The sequence below is a fragment of the Pleurodeles waltl genome, chromosome 3_1 (assembly GCF_031143425.1).
Source record: "Pleurodeles waltl isolate 20211129_DDA chromosome 3_1, aPleWal1.hap1.20221129, whole genome shotgun sequence".
Classification (NCBI taxonomy): domain Eukaryota; kingdom Metazoa; phylum Chordata; class Amphibia; order Caudata; family Salamandridae; genus Pleurodeles; species Pleurodeles waltl.
The window spans coordinates 72,863,537-72,885,700 of NC_090440.1; the positions used below are offsets into that span (position 1 = coordinate 72,863,537).

General features: G+C 46.7%; 1 protein-coding gene across 1 annotated transcript in view; it reads right to left on the reverse strand.

Annotated features, from left to right (window-relative positions):
* Positions 1 to 22,164, reverse strand: part of TRIM44 (tripartite motif containing 44) — a 353,973-nt gene that overhangs the window by 7,910 nt on the left and 323,899 nt on the right. Inside the window, exon 5 of the mRNA XM_069221831.1 lies at positions 7,769 to 7,914. Coding sequence (XP_069077932.1) covers positions 7,806 to 7,914 — 109 coding nt within the window. The 3' untranslated portion in view covers positions 7,769 to 7,805. The remainder of the gene's footprint in view (positions 1 to 7,768; positions 7,915 to 22,164) is intronic.

Below are 22,164 nucleotides of genomic sequence, written 5' to 3' on the forward strand. Positions count from 1 at the left end.
GCATTCTGGGAGTTGTAGTTTTGCGTTTCCTACTCTTGGCAAGGGTCTCTTGGTCCTACAAGGTGCAGTTGGATGAAAAGCCACAGGACTGACTCGATGTGCCACACGCGGAGAACTTTGAAACTTTGCCAGTTTTTATCATGTTTGAATAAACTGGCCCTTTATCACCCGTGACAAGGCTCTCACTGGCCGCTTTTTGCAGTCTCTATGTCCCTAGTCACTAAAATGTTTTGCTTCTTGGTTACAGTTTTGATTGATTCAAAATCAGTGTTAGTCTTTCTATATGTACCCTGTACTGAGGAAACATTTTCAGTGCACTCCTGTTCCAGTGAGAATCGACAACCACTTCTATGTCACCAGGGTACATAAATGGAGCAAAACTGAGGGCCCCGGCACTCATTCTTTTACAAGTTAAGCACTGTCTGTAGGGGACTGGTAGGAGAAGAAAATGTCCTTCGGCGATGGACTTCTGCACCAACTAGTCCCTCGAGAATAAAAATGAAATGCATTTGGCCAACGTGAAGTTTTGCTGGCATAAACGAATTGTCAACGAGGCCTGCGCCAGGCGCCTGGTTCACGCTAAAGGGAACTTTAAATAGATAAATAAATAAAAAGAGAATACAGTAAAAGGCCCATAGTTAGAGGGTTCAGGAGTCGGTCAAGTGCCACGGGCGCCTCCTGCAGGGCGCCAGGGACTAGAAGAAACGCGCCCATCCTTGAAATGAGCCTTTGTGCAGCGGTCCCCGCCGGCGGGGAGTGACCCGGGCACCCCGTGTGCGTAAGAAGGAGCTCTCCAGGGGTGGATACGACCCAGACTCCGAGGAACGAGACACACTGCACACTCTACAGTTCAATAGCGTCTCTGTGAGAGGGAACAAAGCGCCCTTGTGGCCTCGCCCACGAGGGGCCACGGGCCTGGCACACAGCACCGGGCCGGTGACATCACCGGGGAGGGCAGAGACGGCCTGGCGGGAGAAGAGGGGGCGACTCGTGAAAGGGGGGGCAGAGAGGGGGGAGGACAGACGCACGGTGGAAGTAAGAGATGCTATGAGAGTGTACAGATGACGAGGAAGAGAAATGACAGAAAGTGAAAGAACAAGAGACAAATGACGGGAAACTGGAGGTGCGAGGGAAAACAAGGTGCATAGATAGGTAGGGTGGCCGGGTTTTGAGGAGCAAAAACCGGGACAGGTCAGACATAAAAGAAGGACTAAAGACTTTACTCTCACTTTTATATCTGGCCTGTCCTGTTTTTTGCGTGTGAATGTGTGCCTATACATGTGTTTGTTTATATATATATATATATATATATATATATATATATATATATATATATATATATATATATATATATATAAACACATACACACATTTATATATATATATATATATATATATATATAAACGCACAAACACATTTACAAGACTACATATATATAAAATTAGCTATGACTTGATCTCCCACCCTGCACCCCCAACCCGCCCCCACCCACCTCTCTCTACTCCCCGCTCTGTCTCTCTGCTGGGAGCAGACAGGGGACTGTGTTGTCTGACACTAACAGATAAAATACTTTAATGATTTCATACTTTGTAGGCCTCTTTAACTTATGCCTCCCTAGATGATTTGACCTTTGTCCCAAAACCGGGACATTTATTTAATAATCTGACCTTTGTCCCAAAAACCCCAAAACCGGGTCATTTATTTAAAATTAAGAGGAGCATCGGGACACCGGGACAGTCCTCTAAAAACCGGGACTGTCCGGGGAAATCCGGGATGTCTGGTCACCCCATGTTGGGAAACAGTGAGACAGAGGTGAGATGAAGTCGACATGAGGCTTTGAGATGAAAATGGGGCTGGAGCAGTGAGCAGTGAGAAAGAGGGTGAGAGAGAAAAAAGGAAAGAAGGCAAATACACTTAAGAATGTGAGAGAGAATGAGTTTGAGAGAAAGTTAAAAGTGCTATAGGGATGGTGACGAAAACTGACAGAAAATAAAGGTGTGAGACACGGTGAACATGAGCATCTTAGAAAGGACTTGAAGGATTACAAACTGAGATGTTAAGAGGCTTGGCAAGCGAAAGAGAGTGTAAAGGAGAAGTAAACATGGAGAGTGATGATAATCGAGTGTGAGAAAATAAAAAAAGATTGACAAAAATGGAGAAGGTGAATGGGTGAACGAGGGGATGAACGTTTGAGACTAATAGAGCAATAAAAAGCAAACAAAAGGACAGCAAAGACATTGATAGTGAAAAAGGTAGAACATAGAGTGGGAGAGACAAACAAGCCGAAGGGTGCAAGAGAAAGTTTGAAAAAATGTGAAAGTGAGGGGGCGTGGTGAAATATGACGCTTATGTGAGGGGCGTAGTTTAATCAGTATGACTGGGACGTTGTGTGCTACAGATTTTCCAGAAATCACATATTTTTAAAACAAATTATTTGAGAAGCAGGACGCGAAAGGTATTAAGGGGCATTGGGAAGAGAGAGGGGTGCGGACTGTTAGGGGGTAGGTACTTACAAAGCAATGTTTTAAAACTAATCAACATTTTGTTCCTCATTACGAACATGGCTGTTCAGACCACCATGCCGGCGGTGGCGGAAAATACCGCCACCGGCATGGCGGTCTGAACCGCCATATTCTGAACAAGGCAGGGCCACCACAGGCGGTCCTCCGCCACCGGCAGGCTACCGCCGACAGGCAGCCTGACAATGGCGGATTACTTTATCTGACAGGGCTTTGCTGCAAGCAGCGCTGCCCCCCGGATAAACAAGCCTTGTTCCTTCAGCCTTTCCCTGGTGGGTTCCCCCGCCAGGGAAAGGCTGGCTGAAGGGGTGCTCCCCCCCCCCCGGGGCCCTCCACTGCCCATGAACTTGGCATGAGCAGTGCAGGGCCCCCCGTGCAGTGCTCCGTCGTGCAGGCCACTGCCCGATTTATGGGCAGTGATCTGCGCAGCAGGTGCTGCTGCACCCGCCGCACAGCGGCATTGACGACGGCTCCATGTGGAGCCGTCGGCAATATCCCAGCCCAGCAGAATGTATATTATTCAGCCAGTGGGGTCTCAAGAGGGCTGGCGGTCTGTGATAAGACCGCCAGCATGAACACGGCGCGGTTTCCCGCGGTGTTCATAATGACCCCCTTTATTTTGCAGGGCCTTCAAAACAGAGGAGAGTGTGTGTGTTGTTTTTTTGTGAAGTCCCTTGTGAAAACTGACAGACCATTCACATTACCCGACTGAAAACACTTGTACTCAACTATTTACTACAGAATAGTTTTTAAAGGGTGAGGGAGCGGGGAGGAAAGTTAACACCCCAAACACCCTGCCCGAGGCGCTTCACCCCTGCCTCTGCGATCTCGACCAACACATACTAGCAATGCCCAGAGGAAGCCATCAAGCGGAGCTTTCAAAGTAAGCCTTCACCCCATGCATCCTACGTCTAGATGCAGGATCCCTGGAAATCCTGCATATTAATAATCAATGAGAAACTGGACAATATAGGTTTCATCCCACTGGATGGGGAAAATACCTACTGGGCAGGCACCTCTTCCTCCACCTGATTCAGGAACTCCAAATGAATGACTATCAACGTCACCGAGTGCTTAATTTGAGCCGGTGATTTCCGGGGCTGGGAACAGGCACTTATTTTATAGGGCTGGCACTTTTTCTGCATCAGACATTTACTGCGAGCAAAATACACATATGGAAAAGAAGGAAACAAAAAGGCATCACTAGAGGTGAAAGCAGAAAGCTGCAAGAGTGAGCTGAAGGGAGTGGCTGCAAATGGATTGAAGAGGCCCGAGATGGCTTCATGATTACGCTGCCTAAGTATTTCGCTCTCGCACATTTAATTGCAGCAGCCGCCTGCACCGGCACATTTTTATTTATAAATTAAGCACTGACGTTACCCCCGGTCAGATCATGCTCACGTCAGGTTTGTCATGGGGAAAACAATGCAGCCGGACCAGTGTCTGTCTGTCTGTCTCTCTCTCTCTCCCCCCGCCATAATTTGCAACAACCGCTATACTCACAACACCAATTTGCAAAAAAAACACAGAGAAAAGAAAAGAGCGAACAAGAGTATATCCAGAGGGGGAGATACACATTCTGGCGCGGTCTGTGTGCACTGGTAACCATGACCGGAGGATTTTAGTGGTTTGTCTCATTAGAGCCACAACACAACACAGTTTTCAAATTTCTTTTTCCAGCGAATATATGTTTTTTTGCTGTTTTATGTAGCACAAACTCGACCCAAAGTTATTAGAGCACTTTACATGAGCACCCGTTACATTACACAAGGACACATTCATTTTTGGCAGGCGCGGGGAGATTAAGTGATTTGCCCAGAATCACAGGATGTTGAGCAGATGTCAAACTTCGAACCTGGTTCGCCAGTTCTAAAGTCAACGGCTCTAGCCATTATGCCACATCATCTTCCCTATATGTCTATATAGCCATTGGAAAAATACAACAATTAAAGTGACGTTATAGTTAGGTATTGGCATGAGACACAGGCTTACTTAAAAAAATAATAAATACTCCAAATATAATTTACTGAACTAACTATAAATTGTGCTCCCATCATGCATTGCTTATGACTTCACATTTTACATCACTGATGACATCACACATTGCATTTAAATAACAATATTATTGAGGTCAACCCACGATTCTGACACTGTACCACAGGCTTTGTGAACAAGTAGTAATACAACACCATGAATGGATAGTTGGACTCTTATAGGCTTGTATATACAGTTTCAAATGATGCAAAAGAAATTGGATATTTCAGAAGTGAAACACTTTTAATGGGTGTCATCGTCTTTGGGTAGATCATTTAGGAACAGATGGGCGCTGAACATCATTGAACAATAGACAATTTGGTCAGCTACTGCTGAAGCCTGAGCAAGTGGGTGTTAGAAGGCAATGTAGGCACTGGGTCTGGCCACAGGCAGGCCCTACAGCCAACCCCGCTATGCAAGACCAAAGGCCATGCCCAGCAGGCATTAGCCACATGGTGAGGGTTGGGCAAAGAGGCTGGCCATAGTGCAAGGCCACAGCTCAACCCCAACTGTATGCTGGATGCATGATCTGGTGTGGCACCATGTCTTGTAGACTGTAAACTGTTTACTTTTTTTTAAAAGGTTACATTAAAACTGACATTTTCACCTAACTATAACATCACTTTATTATTTGTTTTCTTACAGTGATTTGTGAGGCTAATTTTTTTGAGAAGCAAGGTATTATCACTATACCTCACTATAATGTCACTTTAACCTTTGCTTTCTTCAAGTGAATTACTAGGATTTTAAAAAAACCTAAAGTAATATTCTATTATCATGCATTACTATACCAAACCCTTGCCGGGAATGGCCTAAGGCCAGGCCCTGCACGCAACATCCCACATGCATCAAAAACCGCATCGTGCACAGCCAGGGTTGGTCACCACAGGGACCCCCGTGGGTGGCCAAACCCCACCAAGCATGGCTGCGTGTTCTGCAGCCAGGCCCTGTGCCAAATATCCCCCCAGCGGGAGGGCAGCCACCCTTTGACCAGGAGTGGCTTGGATAAGCCCTTATGCCATCAACCCACCATAGACACTCATGCCTGCCTTTTAAAAAAAAAAGTTTTTTTGATTCCGTGGTCTCTTGCAAGAGCCATCACAGGCCCCAGTGCTCCAGTAAGTGGATCGGGGTCACTCCCGCAGGAGTCCTGAAATGAGTTCAGCAATCCAAAAAAAGTGTTTAAAATAATTTGATGCCCCATCCCCAATATACCTTATTAAAATGTTCAGTACATCAGCACCAAGTCCACTTTTCCTGTAATGGTGGCTACAACATTTCTCTTCATGTTGCGGCCAGACAATCAGAAAGCTTCCCTCGGCCCATTATATCACTCGGTTATTTGCATTTGTGTGACTCGCGCGTACCCAACCATCCAGATACACATACATTTTGAACTTTCATTTCACAATAAATACTCAATGGATTTATACACAAAAAGAACACTTTCTGGGTAAACATCTAGCTTTCTGTTAAATGTGGTGCAATTCTGTTCAGAATTTTTGGCGGTAGTTCTTTAAAAAAATCCCTATGGAAACTGCATTAAGAAATTGCGTTTTTGGACCATCCACATCCTTTTTCTCTGCCCTCGCTTGATGGATCACCCCAAAACTTTCCAAGAAGGAGCTGAGATGGGTGAACTTTTTTAAGGAAAGTTTTGTGAAGATTATTGAAACAACACCAAAGTTATGAGCAAACCAAATAATCCAATGGTAACTAGCTTACAACTATAACTACACAGCTGCGACTGCCACTGTGGAATATATTAATTACTATTATAAAATTAGCAAGCTATTAAGCGACTGAGAAGATGGGTAGTTTGAATTAACAGATCTGACTTCTTCTCTAAATATTTTTAGCCCATTTTAAACCCACTGGTTTCATATCTGTAATAACATTTAAATTCCCAGTAATTTCAGCCTGCTCCTCAGGAAATGATTTAAATTCAGTCACTCCTATTCTAACAAAATGAAGTTTAGGAGTAATTCACTTTTGTCTTGATTAAAAAATGTTAGTTGTTCATTAGAACTCTGTGATGAAGCTGCAGTTGATCACTAGGAAGTTTACTGACAGATTGTGGCTGGTTTTGGCGGTACATGGCTAATTCTGCATGTCAATGTTTTAGTGAAACCGTTAAGGAAGATATTTGAGAAAATATGTTGACAGTTTAGCTTTCTAGAGCATTAAACCATAATTTCTATGGCAAAAGAACCCCCTTGTTTTGTTTATTTACTGTAGCATCCTTTGATCCCATCAAGATGGAGTTCAGGTTAGTCACACTTGTGTTGTAAACATGTTAGCACTCTAGTTGATTATTAGAACTCTGTGGCGAAGGTGCAGGTGATCACTAGGTATTTAAAAGACAGATTGTGGCTCGTGTTTGAAGTACATGTTTATCACTGTTTTAAGAATGTTTTGCTGCCATTGATGAGGAAAAAAAATTGAGAACTCATATAGAAAATATGTTCTGATTTTACTTCTCCAGAGCATTAACTATAATTTCTATGGCAAAAGAACCCCTTCGTTTTGTTTGTTTAATTACTGCAGTCTCCTCTATAGGAAGTGTTTTCAGCTTTATCACAAATTCCTTAGGAAGAAAGTAAACCTGCCAATAGGGTTGTTTAGGCTTAACATATCCTAACCACCCACAATAAAACCACAGGTTTATTTAGTAATTACAGGTTGTAACACAGTTTGAACAAAAATGATGCAGTTTTCTCAGGGGTCCTTTGTCACACAGAGATTTAAGGTAATTATGGAACTAAATCATCTTGGAGGAATAAAGGATTCAGGTAAGGGAAATCACTTTTCCAGATATTCCCAGAGAGTGTTCTTTGAGGGAAAAAACACAAGGAACTGAGCACCAGGATCAAGATGGCCAAATTCCAAAATACAAGACTTTTGCAATTGATATGAAAAGAAATGTGAGTGGGGCCCAATGTAAGACTGAAAGGCAAGGGATCTCTGGAGTAGGACCAGAATATTGTATGGGAAAGTTGGTGAATGCAGAGCGCAGTGCCCCAGAAGTGGTCCTGAGAACACACAAACAAAATAATTTACAAAAAGCTTGGGATAGACACAGAAGATGGACAGCACTGGCCAATCAGCCATGTAGAATGCATGTATGAAACATCTGGAAGAAACTAGGTAGCCCAGGTGGACTTGACCATAATTCTCTGTTCTCTTTCCATAGCATGTTTTTTAACAGTCTCACCAAAGAAGAAAGTGCTGCTCTGGTTGGTTCTCCTTCTTCACCAGGGTCCATTTGTCGGTGGTGGGTGACCACAGTGTCTGGTGTTGCCTCTGCACCCCCTGCCATGAGGAGGAGATCTAGGTGGTGATCGGGCCCTTTGGCGAGAACTGAAAGAAAGAGATAATGTACTAAGTTAAAGTTTCAAGAACAATAAACAACATAATTGAGGTGAATATAACTGACCCCAAACCCACTCCTAGAGAACACACGGCTCACAGCTCATACAAATGGCTTGCTGTAAACCCAACGAAACCAGCAAAAACTTGGCTGACTCACAGAGAACCTATATTTTTTTAAACATCTTTTTATTGGAATTTTTTTTTAGAACAACTATTATCAACTCACATGGCATTGGAAATATGTTACCTGGTATACCGGCGGAAGCCATTTATATACCCTAAATGACATTCTATGATCGGCAAGCAAAAGTGTGAGACTAAGGTAAATACATAAAACATTGACTAAGGCAGATCCATCTTCATAACATTCGTCACATCTTTTCATATGTGTGACCTAAAACAAGAGTTATCAGGTATTTTAGTAAACAATCAGCCACCAGCAAAGAGGCCCCAGTGTATTGTCCCAATACTATTAGATGCACTGAAACAATTGGACAACCCCACCGTGGTGCTGGACGGAGTGTAGGTCATGTATATTCTCATTGCTGCCTGGGTGCATTCCAGTCCCTGGTATGTGGGCCTCCCACGGTGCCTGCCGCCGACTGAGGTTGAAGTAGTTAACCCTCTTTCCCCTACATCCCCAACTAGCTTTAACCTGCACTTTGTTCCACCTAGGTCTGTATCAATATACGTACCGCAGTGCGGGAAGGGAAGGGGACCCCAATGATCTAGCCCTGCCACTTAGTACTTTGAATTGGCATAATATTGTGGAGGGATGGGGCTCGTAAGTTGTGTAACCAGGGGATCACAGCTCAGCTAGCCATATTTATATCTGTACACCCTGCAGTTTCCTTGGTGTCAATTGAACCATGTTGTCGAAGGTGCTCTAACAATGTTTCCCATTCTGTTGTTATGGGGAGTTTTTGTAGTCCCCTATATTCCTCCCTACGTTAGGCCGCATCCTCTGCCTCCCCTCAACGGAGCAAGTCCATTTTCCATGTTAGATCTGACGGAGGAGTCGGGGATGTCCAACGGATTGTGATTAGTCGCTTGGCTATTATAAGTGCTAGGTCTATGTATCTAAAAGCCACTACAGTCTTCTCAGGTCTAGGATAAAGGTCTAATATGCGGCATCTGCTGAATCCCAACAGGAGGACCCTGTGATCTCGCAAAGTGTGTTGTGGATTTCAATCCAATAGTGTCTCAGGGACGGACAGGCCCACAACATGTGTAGGAGATTGGCCTCCTCCACATGGCATCGGGGACATGTGGATTTTGCAGTTGGGAAAAGAGAGTGTACCCTTTGAAGAGTAACATAGGCTCCGTGGAAAATTGCAAATTGGATACATTTGAACTGTGCATTGCGTGGTATATGTGATGCGTGTTCCTAAAGGAATTTCCATTCCTTATCATGTAAAGGGCATGCCAAGTCTGTTCCCCATTTGTCCCGGAGAGGTGTCAAAGAAGTACGATAATGTGAGCACTGTGCGTTGTACAGCCATTTAACCGGGTGCCTCCCCATCTCAAAGTGTTTGCACTAGGGCATGTGTTTGGGGCTCTTCCCCCATCGGAGCCCACTGTTGGTGTAGCAATATATTGGCATGCGTTAGAAATCGGGTACCTGGTAGCTGAATCTGGACTGTAAACTCTCCATGGGATAAGAGGTGACCCCCCTTCGAACAGATCCCCCAAGGCAGAAAATCCGTTCTCCTACCAATACCTCAACAGTGCTGTGAAAAGAACTCCAGATGGGGTGGGAAAGCCGCTAAGGGGGATACTGGGCGCATATGATACTGTAGTCTTGGTTACTCTGAGCGCCATACGCCAGTACCACAGTGCATTCTGCAATAGAAGAGGCAGCCCCAGGATGTGTGCAGGTTTCCAGGGCAGGAGCAACGATTGTAGTTCCCCATTGCCCAATCGTGCCTGTGTGTAGTTTATCTCCTGCAGATGAATACCTGCTAGCCAGTGGGCTAGCCATTGCAGGTGTGCTGCAAGGCAGTATATTTGGAAATCGGGTGTGCCCATCCCCCCCCCCCCCATCTGTGGGCAGTTGTAGTTATTGGAGACTAATACAGCGCCCATATTAGTTCTGTCAGTAAGGTGTTCAGTGTTTTAAAGGTCGACTGCTGTATGCGGATTGGGAGGGTCACAAAGAAGTACAGTAACCTGTTGGCCAGTGCCAAGCGCCCAGCCACTGAGAGGGGCAACGAGGTCCAGAATTTGATCTTTGCTCTCAATGACGTTATCGCTTTATTCAAACTGGCTTCTAGTAAGTCAGTAGGTAAGTGATATAGCTGTATACTCAGGTATCTAAATGCCTGTTGTTTCACTGGGATCTCAAGTGTGCCCAAGGGGACTGTATCAGAGGAGAGTAGCCCCGCTCGGAATGAACATGCTAGTGACTTTGCGGGGTTTACTTTCAGGCCTGAGATTGCACCATATTATTCTAGGGTGTGGCTTACTCGCTCAAGCTCCCTGTTCATGTCGTGTACATACGGAACATGTAATCCTCATATAGGGACACTGTGTGCATTCGACACCCGTCAGATATTCCCCATTCGACTCCCTCTTTCCTCAACTTTTGAGCAAGGGGTTCCATTGGCAGCGCAAACAGTAATGGGGACAGCGGGCAGCCCTGCCGCGTCTCCCGGGATATGTGGTAAGATGGAGAGATATGTTCGCTTGTCTTCGCTCTGGCCGTGGGGCGGAAGTATAGTACTTTAACTCATCTAATGTAGCCAACTGATATGTTGAATTTCCTGAGTACCAATAACAGATATTCCCATTCTAATGAATCGAATGCCTGCTGCAGATCCAAGGAGTAGTATCCTGCCTTTGGAAAGACAGGAAGTGCTACTTCCATCACATGGTACAGATGACAAATGTTTAAGGAAGTGCTCCTTTGGGGTATAAAGCCACAGTGATCTACGTTGATCAAGTGAGGGAGGAGTGGTAACAGCCTCTGTGCAAGCACCTGCTGAGTATTTTGTAATCAGTCATTAATATTGACGGTGGTCTATAAGAGGAAAGCTTGGTTGGTGTACGTGCTGGCTTTAATGGAGAGGTGACTAGGGCTCAACTCAATGTCGCGGGGAGCACCCTGCTTTCTAGTGCAGTTTCGTACATTTTCACCAGCTTTTGAATGAGCTGCGGGCGAATGCCAAGTAGAATTTGATGGGCAATCCAAGTATACCCACGGACTTATTGCATGGCATCTCCCTTGTGTACAGCATTCATCGGTCAGTTGAGGAAGTCAGAGGTCTCAGAGGAATTCTGGACAATGTTCAGGGGGGAAATGGGGGTGGCCATATATAAGTAACTGTAATATTCTTGGAATGCCCGATTCACCTCTAGTTGTATGGAGCATTGTTGACCTGAATGTAATATCACTTGTAGAACCAGAGTTGGAGCACTGGGAGGTTATATCATAGGTGCTAGTAAAACACCAGCCTTATCCCCATCTGAATGTGGCCGGTGAGTGTATGTTCTATAGTCATAGACCTGCAATGGCTCAATGAGTTCTGCATGTCGTTTTTTAGTTGTTAGTAAATCGGGTAAAAGGTTGGAGTCGTCAATTGCCTCCCGCTCTAATCTACCCATCTGATTCTCCATATCAGTTAACTCCCCCAGGATTTGGCTTCTGGCCCTCACCAAAGTTTTAATGCTATTCCCCTGACAACCACCTTGAACGCCTCCCACTCCACAAGTCTTGTCGAGGAAGTACCCTCATTCAAATGGATCTCCCTCGACACGAGAAAAACTGTTACCCAGGCCCTCATCACCAACAGACTCAACTACGGGAACGCCCTCTACTCAGGAATTACAAACAAGCTCCTGAGACGACTCCAACGCATCCAGAACGCCTCGGCCCGACTCATCCTCGATGTCCCCCGCCGCAGCCACATCACACTCCACCTGAGAGGCCTGCACTGGCTCCCCGTCAACAAAAGGATCACCTTCAAGCTCCTGATCCACGCACACAAAGCACTGCACAACACTGGACCCACCTACCTCAACAACCGACTCAGCTTCTACACCCCCACCCGAAGCCTCCGCTCAGCCAACCTCGCCCTCGCCACAGTCCCCCGCATCCAAAAAACCACCGCCTGCGGCAGATCCTTCTCCTACCTCGCCGCCAAGACCTGGAACACTCTCCCCACCATCCTACGACAGACCCAGGACCTGCTGGCCTTCAGAAGACTCCTCAAGACCTGGCTCTTCGACCAGTAGCACCCCCCCCCCCTCCCCAGCGCCTTGAGACCCTCGCGGGTATGTAGCGCGCTTTACAAATGCAGTGATTGATTGATTGATTGATTCATGGTAAAGTATTCTTCAATGTTTACAGAACCGCCAAAGGCTGTATCCTCTAATTGAGTTGGCTGCATGCGCCACGTGGGGATTGGTGCGGGGACGTGACCCCTATGGAGTGTCACTTCCAGTGGGCTGTGATCTGAGAAGGTTTTAGCTAAATATGAAGTGTCTGTGAATCGCCCTGCCATATGGGTTGAACACAGGATGCGGTCCAACCGGGTGGGTAACCTGTGCGGTGGGGAGAAGAAGGAATATTCCTTCATCCCTAAATGGTGTGTTCTCCACACGTCTTCAAGATCCCAATGGGTGGGCCAAGACGGGAGGGCCCATGCCTGCTTCACTGAGTTGGTGTGACATAGCGGTGGATGTGAGCGATCAAGTGTAATACATCTAACAGTGAATTAAAATCCCCTCTTATGAACCAGGGTATATGTGTTCATTCTGCTAGCGCTGTGGACGGGTATTGCAGAAACTCATCTTGTTCTGTGTTGGGGCCATATATGCTCCCAAAAACAATCTGTACCTTATCTAAGTGTCCCATGGCAAAGGCCTATCGACCAAGGATGTCTATTTTAGTGTGCATGATCTGGAAGGGGACTCCTGCTCGAATCCAGATAGTGGCACCTCTGGCAAAGCCAGCATAGAGGTGGCTACTACTGGAACTCTCCACTTTGCTCTAAGCCGGGCCACTATGGGTAATGATAGATGTGTTTCCTGCAGGTAAACAATAGATGCCTTACGGCGATGTTATTGGACTAGCACCTTGTGTCGCTTTTGAGCGGAACCCAATCCTCCAGCATGCCATGTCATAATTCTATAATGGTGTTCCGTCTTTTTAATTATTCTAATGTGCGGGTCGGCTGAGACTATGTCCTTTTTCACCAGCAGAGCATCACGTGGCAGGTAAAGCAACATTTTATATACCTTAACTTTTAGGTCCAACAAGAAACATCTGTTCGACCAAACTTCAACCTTAATTCCAATTAACTTAACAGTTGACAGGTGCCATTGCACATGGGGGGGCCCAAGCAAGACTCGAGCCTAGTGGGCTCAGGCTGGTCTGTGGCGGGCTTAACGGTGATCCAGTGTCCGCCCTGGTGAGTCCATAGCATTTGGGAAGCCAGGGCCTTCCCCATGACATTGTGTAGAGCATAAGCTATAGAAACCCTAGTGAGCTGTCCTCAGCCCAGCAGGAGAGACGCCAGAGCAAATAAACTCATGCGTGATATTGGGGACCACATAGTGAAATACCGGCACAGTCAGATGATAGTGTCTGCAGTCTGCGGAGTAATGGAAGGGAACAAGGCCATACTGGAGTTCGACTCGGTGTCCGAAAGGGATGTAGTAGAGTGACACGACTGTGATCTACTGGCTCGGGCCTCCATGCTCCTCACTGTCTGCAGCGCTGCCACCCTAACCTCACGGGCCTCCCGAGGCGAGGGGACTGTTTTTCATGCTCCTTTTGGTCAACGTTTACGTTGTCGAAGTCTCTTGCAGGTATGGGTCAGGGCTTCCTCTTCCCCTGCCTGCAGGTGAGCCGCAGGATATGTTCGCTCAAGCCAGTCCCACGACGTCTCCGGGGTCTCAAAAAACAGACAGTGATCGTTGTGTGGAATTTTCAACCGCACTGGGAACAAGAGGCCATATTTCATTCCCTTTTTGCAAAGTTGCTTTTTCATAGACTGGTATGATGCACTGCGTCTTTGCACTTCCAGAGTGCAGTCCGGCAACAACGAAACAGTTGCATTGTTCACCTTGATGTGTTACACACAATGAGCCATTCGCAATAAGTGGTCACGATCACGAAAATTCAGGATCTGCACCACCATGGGGCAGGCCAGTGCTCCTGTAGGTGGGCGAAGCAAAGGCACACGGTAGGCCCTCTCAACAACAAAGATGGACGATAGGCCTTGTGGTGCTACAGCAGACCGAAACCACTCCTCGATGAACTAGGTGGGATTAGTTACCTCCTCACCTTCAGACAGGCCAACTATTCTCAGGTTATTTCACCGCTCCCGGCCCACCACATCTTCTGCGCAGTCATGTAGCTGTTGGATTTGACGTTGTAGGTCAGAGATAGTGCCAGTATTCTGATTGTGCTGGTGGGCCAGCTCGGTGAGGGTGCCCTCCACAGCACGTACTTTATCAGCTAGTTTCTTGTGGTAATCTTTTAAGATGCCAAGGTCTGCGCAATAGTGTCCATGTGGTACTCTATGGCAGCACGTGACTCATGAATTTCTTATAGGATCAAGTCCAGCTTATCTGCAGGAGGAGAAGGATTGGTAGGGGGAACGCAGTCCCTAGACGCTGAACTGTTACGCCTCTCCGCCTGGACTCGGGGAGCTCCGGAGTCCACAGGGGGAGGCGGAGTGCAGGTCGTCTTGTTGCGCTGCATCGGAATTATGTACATAAGATGTGTTACTGACTGAAGAGGCAGTGCGGGAGAAACGTTCTTCTGCGCTTGGAAGCCCTGCACCAGGGCAGCAAGGAGCAGCAGCTCAGACAGGTTTCAGACAGTCAATATACTGTAGAGGAACCCATGCGTGGCCCGAGCCGTCAAGAGGCCCCACCCTCACTCATCTCAGTCTGGGGGAGGGGTAGGATGAGGGTAAGTGAGGGGTGGCATTCTCTGCAGAGAACCCAAAATACTCGTATATAATCTAAAATACTTATGCAGAAGCCAAAAGAATAACAGAGAAACTAAACAAGAACCAAGCCCAATAGACTCACAGAAACCATACCAACACTTACAGAGAATTCATCAAGCTTACGTTGAACCCAACATACCAAGCACCCAACAGACTGAGAACACACACATCATCTAGGAATACAGCAAACTCAACTGAGACCTGAACATCCCGAGACCCAAGCATGCTTCCTAAGAAGACAAGAAACTACATGGCAACACAACAGACTCGATCATAGTTCAATAACGTCACTGATAACATACAACAGCCAGAATACTCCTTGGAAGCATAGAATAATCTATGACAGTACAACAGACCCCTCCATGACCACAGCAGACTTCCCAAGAACACAACAAAGTGTGACGAGAGCAGATTCGCAAAACACACAGCAGACTTATTGACAACACAGGGCTCCCTCACAACACAACAGGCTCAGTGACCACACAACAGACACCAGGGCACTACAACTCAAGGAACACACAACACACTCAATGCGAACACAAAAGGCTGATTGGGAACACGACACACTCATTTTGAACAAAACAGATTTGAATCAGTTGCTACACAGGCCACCTCAGGGCTTCATGACAACACAAAGGGCTAAATGTTGATTTATCACTGGGCGGCAAATTTACTGTCTTGCAAGACTGACATAAAGCCTGATTCAAGGGTTCCATATATTTCCAATTTTCACAAGCAAAAGCACTGAAACTCAGGGAGATCATATATTTTTTGTTCAGGATCACATAAGCAGGCCAAGTTGGGATAACAGGTTTAGAACCTAAGCACCTTAACCACGAACGTGTGCCTTTTCTATGAAAAAATTAAATGTGCCATAAAATACCACTGTACAGCTAAACAAAATTCAACACAAAAGAATGAACAACTCACTGAAGGTGTTAAAAAAAAAGAGAAACTCTGGTTATGTCGAGGGTATTTTTTTTTTTTTGTGTGTTGTATTTCTTTATTGTTAATTGCATCATATTACATAGTATAGTGAACAGTCTGTTAACCTAAGCCATTTCTGTTTCCAATCAGGTTTTCTCATAGGGAAGACAACAAGTACAGTTTTACATTCTATGAGTCATTATCAATACACATGTCTGTTTTTTCTAGGCATCATACATGTACAATTGTTATTTTATATCTCTCTTGTCTATTGCTATGCCATTTGACATAGTTGTGGCTTTTTCCTTATAATAATGCATATACAATCAGAGATATGTTAAATGATTCAATGAAACCAACTTATAAAAGAGGGAGAGAACAAAAAAAAAACAAGGATCCATTTGCTCCATGATGTCCTCGTTATACAATTCTACTGTAATAACAGTCGTGGTCAATACTAACCAGGTGTCCCATTTGCCATCTCCTTGAGTCTCCCTGGAATATGCTGCTAGTCCATTTAAAGAGTGTGAGTCATAATGTTTTGTGATATGGGTGGGATACGGTCAAGGGTAGTGGGGGACCATTAGGAGTGTATTGAGGGATATAAAGAAAAGTAGTGATTAGTGTGGGTTATGAGAACGGGGGAAGGAGGGTGGGGGTAGCGGGTGAGGGGGAGAGGTGTCTGGGTAGGAATCTAAGTGTATAGAAAATGTAGAGTAGGGAGGGTATGGAAGGGGTAAGGGGAAAGAGGGCGTATATATGGATTGTATTAGTGTCCATGGTGTCTAATAGGTAGAAGAAGAATAAGGAAGTGGCAACGATAGTAACAATAAAAATCACTGTAATAATAATGATGTTAACATTAGTAGTGATATTAGTAGTGATAGTGATAGCGATAGTGACCAAGGGGAGGGGGCCGTGTGAATTCAAAAGGCAAATCATTATAGTGGCTCCTTCCATATGAAGAGAAAAATAGAGCCAGACTATAAAGTGTTATAAGATGTTTTGGGGCAGGGGGGTGTGGTGGAGGGGGGAATGGATCGGGGAATGACACGATGATATGAACATCAATAGTATGTATAAGGATTGGGATATGAATAACGGAATAGGTTATGCCAAAAAGGTCAATGAATAGTGGATGGTGAGCAGCGGTTTTTATCATAGGTTATACGGTAGCTTTCTACCTTTCTACCAGGGGGGTGGAGGGGGTCATCTGAGTCCAGGAGGGCAGGGAGGTACCTGCATGGGTATGATAGCAGGAATGGTATATTCCCACTACGTGGTATTTTGTGGAGTTCTCTAGGAGGAATCTGGTCCTAGTGTCCGGAGATGAAGGGTGACCAGGTCTGGAGAAACACCTCCGTTCTGTCCTGTAAACTGTAAATAAGTCGTTCGTGTGTGGCTGCTTGGTACATTGCTGTCAACCATTCATCATGGGAGGGGACGGTCGGTGCACGCCAGTGTCTAAGGATGCATAATTTGGCCGTTGCTAGCGCGGTGTGTAGGAGTCTACTTTGAGTTCGTGTGATCTTATGGAGTTCTCCCATGTCGTGTAGCAATAGAAGAGATGGGGTGAGGAGTGGTGGGAGGGGTAGGGATTCTCGGAGGGTGTTTCCCACTGTTCTCCAAAAAGGTTGTACGGCTGCGCAATCGTGTAGGATATGGAGTAAGTCGCAGTGTGTGTGTGAGCACCTCCAGCAGTTTGCATGGGGGAGAAGTCTTGCCATATGTAATTTTTGTGGGGTCCAATACCAATCATGTAGTGTCTTAAAGAGGCAGAATTTAAGACGAGCCTTGCGTGCTCCGCGGTCCCTGGCTTCGATCAGGTCAGTCCAGTCCTCCAGGTCATACTCAGTTTGTAGGTGCGTCTGCCATTTGTTTTTGAGGGAAGTCAGGAGTGGGAGTGAGAAGAGGTGGCGATTCAGCAATGCCTGTAGTCCCGATATCGCACCTTTCATCTTCCCCCATGTCTCTAGATAGTGTAGTATAGGAGAGCGCGGGAGCTGTCGGGGAAGGGCACCTAGTCTCTGTTTAAGACAATGTCTGAGTTGGAGGTAACGCCATGAGTGGTATTCCGGGAGGTTGAATTCCACCTGTAGGTCCCTAAAAGTTTTCCAGGTTTCCCCTGATATAAGTTGGTCCACTCGTCTGATGCCTCGTTGACCCCAATCCTTCCAGGTAATAGTTTTCCCTCCGATTTGGAACCCTTTGTTGCCACATAACGGAGCCCTGTCATGTAAGTGGGGGTCTATCTTAAGGAGCCGATGTACCCGCTGCCAGGTTTTCTTCATGGCTCCTATCATAGGATTGGTGGGTCGGGGGCATTTTTGGCTCGTATCGTATAATAGCTGGAGGCCGTAGGGGGCCCCTGTAAGGGCTCGTTCTACGTCCACCCATAGCGGCGGGGTTATTACAGTCGGGAGTAGGAGGGCCATTTGTGAAAGATGTAACGCGTACGAATAGTGTTCGATCGAGGGAAGGCTTAGTCCACCGCATTCCCGACGGGCTATCAAGGTGGTTTTGGGTAGTCGTGGGCGCATGGATCCCCAAGCAAAGGAGCGGATACAGCGGTCTCTCTTAATACAGGTAAGGGGATCTGTAAGGGGAGCATGCCTAGGACATATAGGAACCTCGGCAAGGTTACCATCCGCACCGCCTGTACTCTGCCCCACATGGAGAGGTTCAGTTGGCCCCATTTCTCAAAGTCCCGTTTCATGGTATTGATCAGTGGGTCTATATTGTCTGACACCACATTGACCAACCCTGTATTTACGTAAATTCCTAGATATCTTAGTCGGGAGTGTTTCCATTTAATCGGTAAGCCTTGTATGGAGGCACTCACTGTGACTGGGGAAAGTGGTAGAGCTTCGCACTTGTCCCAATTGATTCGATATCCTGATATGCATTCAAATTCCGTTAGAATCTCCCTCAGGGCAGTGATGGAAGTGGGCAGGTCAGTGAGGGTAAGTAAGATATCGTCTGTGTATAAATATATGTCAGATTTTCCGCCTGGTAGCGGGATTCCTGATATGAGGTTGGAACTACGGATGGCTGCAGCCAGAGGCTCCACCGCGAGTAGAAATAGGAGGGGTGATAGTGGGCATCCTTGACGTGTCCCTCTCCGGATCTCAAAAGTGTCCGACAGGAACCCCCCACAGTTTACCTGTGCTGTCGGGGAGCCATATAGGAGGCGCACCTTGTTAATGAAGCCTTCTCCTAACCCGAATCGTTTCAAGATTTCGAAGAGGTACCACCATTCTATTCGGTCGAACGCTTTCTCGGCATCCAACGAGAGGGCTAGAGCTTCTTCTCGTGTATCGCGGGCGGCCCAAATGGCATGGAAAAGTGTGCGGAGGTGATTCCTGGAGGAGCGGCCCGGTACAAAGCCTACTTGGGAGTGATGGATTAACGAGGGGATAACTTTTTTAAGGCGAGTGGCCAGTATTCCCGCTAATATTTTAATATCTCCATTCAATAAGGAGATAGGGCGATAGCTTCCGCTAAAAAGTGGGTCTTTTCCGGGTTTCGGCAAGACTGTGATAGTGGCTTTATTAGACATAGGATGTATGGAGCCTTCCCTTTCGGCCCCTTGAAATGCCTTGTATAAGACATCTACGGTGTTGGTTCCCGTCCATTTATAGAATTCAGATGTAAACCCATCCTCCCCCGGTGCTTTGTGATATGATAGATTAGCTATTGCTTGTTGTATCTCTTCCTTACTAATATCCCCTTCTAGAAGAGCCCTGCCTTCATCTGTAAGATGGGGGATGTGCGTCCTCTGCAGGAATGCGTCTAAGCGGGCAGTGTCTTCCGATGTTTCTGAGGAATATAAAGTTTGGTAGTACCGGCCAAATTCTTCTGCAATCTCCTGGGGGTGTGTAATGAGTAAGTTATCCTGGGTGCGTAGTGCCGGTATAGCAAGTGCTGTTTCCCGTTGGCGTAGTTGGGCAGCCAGTAAGCGGCCCGCTTTCTCTCCGTGCTCATAGTGGCGTCCCTTCAGCCGTTGTAGGGCATATTCTGCCTGCGAGGTGTAGAGGGTGTTAAGCTCCATTTTAGCCTGTTCTAGGGAGTGGCGATTGGGGGGGGTGGGTTGTTGTGTGTATTTCCTCATGGCCTGTGTTATTGTGTCTTCTAGCGTGTGTTGTCGGGCCCGTCTATGGGCATTGGAGATAGCTGCATCTCTCATTAATTGCCCTCTGATAGTTGCTTTCGCCGCAGCCCAGAGAAGTTGTGGTGAGGTCACTGAGCCTTTATTGTCCTTCAATTATGTGGCCATATGGGTCTTAAGTTGTTCCTTCCCAGTCGGGGATCGGTATCTAGTGTTAGGGAGGCGCCAGGGTTTACGGCCGGGTGTAATCATTCCGAGTTCCAGGGTTATTACTACCGGAGAATGGTCTGATAGTGCGGCTACCAGTATTTCTATTGACTTAACCGCTTGTAGTATTCTATGATTAAGTAAGAAATAGTCTAGCCGTGACTGGGTCCCGTGGACTGAAGAGACAAAAGTATATTCCCTATTGGAAGGGTGGGAGAGACGCCAACAATCTATTAGGCCATGATCTGAGAGGATGTCTTTGAAAACGGCTCTATCTGCATTGTTACCCGCGTCAAGACCAATTGATCGGTCTAGAATGGCATCTTGGACTATGTTCCAGTTCCAGTCCAGTTCCAGTCCCCCCCAAGAATATATTGTGAGGCACCTATCTGTGTCAGAAGACGGTTGAGGGAGAGGAAAAAGGTGCGCTTCGAGCCGGTGGGGGCGTATATGGAGCCTATGCATATTGTGGAGGATCCCACCACTAGCTTAGCCAGTACGTAGCGTCCCTCTGGGTCATGCCATGTTTTAATTAGTCGGAATTGCAGGGAGCGACGCAGGAGTATTGCCACTCCACATTTTCTTCCTGTTCCTTGTGTACCTGCCAACATGGGTGGTGTTCCGCTGTATATTACTTTTCCCACCCAATCTCTACGTAATTTCTCTGATTCCGTCGAGGAGAGGTGTGTTTCCTGTAGTAGAGCAATGTCAGTATGTTTGGAGCGGAGATAGGACAGTATCTTCTGTCCTTTAATATAATGGGTCATGCCGTGTACGTTCCAGGACAGTGCCGTGAGTGGGGTTGTCGATCCTGAGGGCGCCGGGTGTGTCATGGTTTATGGTGTATTGAATATGTTATGGTCCGCGTGGTGGGACCAGGAAGTAAGTAAGGACTGGGCTGAGAGGCAAGGAATATGGATTTCTTGTTCAGTTAGGCCTTGGGAGGTTGGGAGAGTTCCCCTTGGTCACAATACGAAAAATATAGAAGAGAAGGGAAAAGAAAAGAAAGGGAGGGAGGGGGATGGAGAGGAATAGCGTGGAATGTGCAGAGAGAGACGGACAACGATTAAGAATAATTGATAAAAGTGATAAAGAATAAATAGGAAAAGGAAAAAGGAATAGCAAATGGAAATTGGTCAGAGGATGAAAACACTCACTACTGTCTAAAACCTTCTAATCTGCGGGTCTAACCTGTAAGGCCCGCGCGCCGGTAGGGTATTATATCAATGGGGCATGATAAGGGAATAGATGCTTCGTTCCTGGTATCATGGGACCTCCCAGGGGGTGAGGGGGGGCCTCAGTCGTGTGGGTGCATAAATGGGTGCATGAAGTGCCGGGATGGGCTGGGCACGGGCCCGGAGTAGATGTTATGGTCCAAGAACGAGGAGGGAGAGGGGAGGGGGAGAGGGACAGGCCCGGGACCATGTGCCACAGGACCTCCCGCTACACGTTCTGTGCTTATCATCTGTTAAGACATCTTAGAATATGAGAATTCTTAGTATCTTATGATGGCCTGCGGTGTTGCATTTTGAGTGTTCGTCCGGGAGCATGCCCCTTGTGGTAGTCTTGGAGCCGTCATGACCCCGAGTTGTGTTAGTCTGATTATTCTCTTCAGTGCGATCGTTATATGCCTGAGAGTTAACTGTGCTGTTCTACAAGTATGCCTATGTGTTACATTGTGGCAATCAGTATTTGATAAATGTGTTTTTAGTAGGTCCCCACTCCCCTATTGGGTGAGCAGCATATCTGTCCCAAGGTGAAGAGTAGATGTTCTAGAAGCGGGTCCGGATCTCCTGGGCAGTTGTCCTACTGTGGGTTTAGTGTTCAGCATGCTGATCTTCTGATGGTGGTTTCAGGGGGGAGCGGGATTTGTCTCTGCCCGTGTCTTGAGTGTGATCAATCACTGCTTGCAGGATGTGCTCCCGGGATTCCTGTGTCTTTGGTGGCCGATCATATCCTCGGCCTCTTTTTTGCGAAGGGGGACGGTGAGTCTGGGGCCATGGAGTTGATAGACTAGTAGCAGTTTCTGTATGC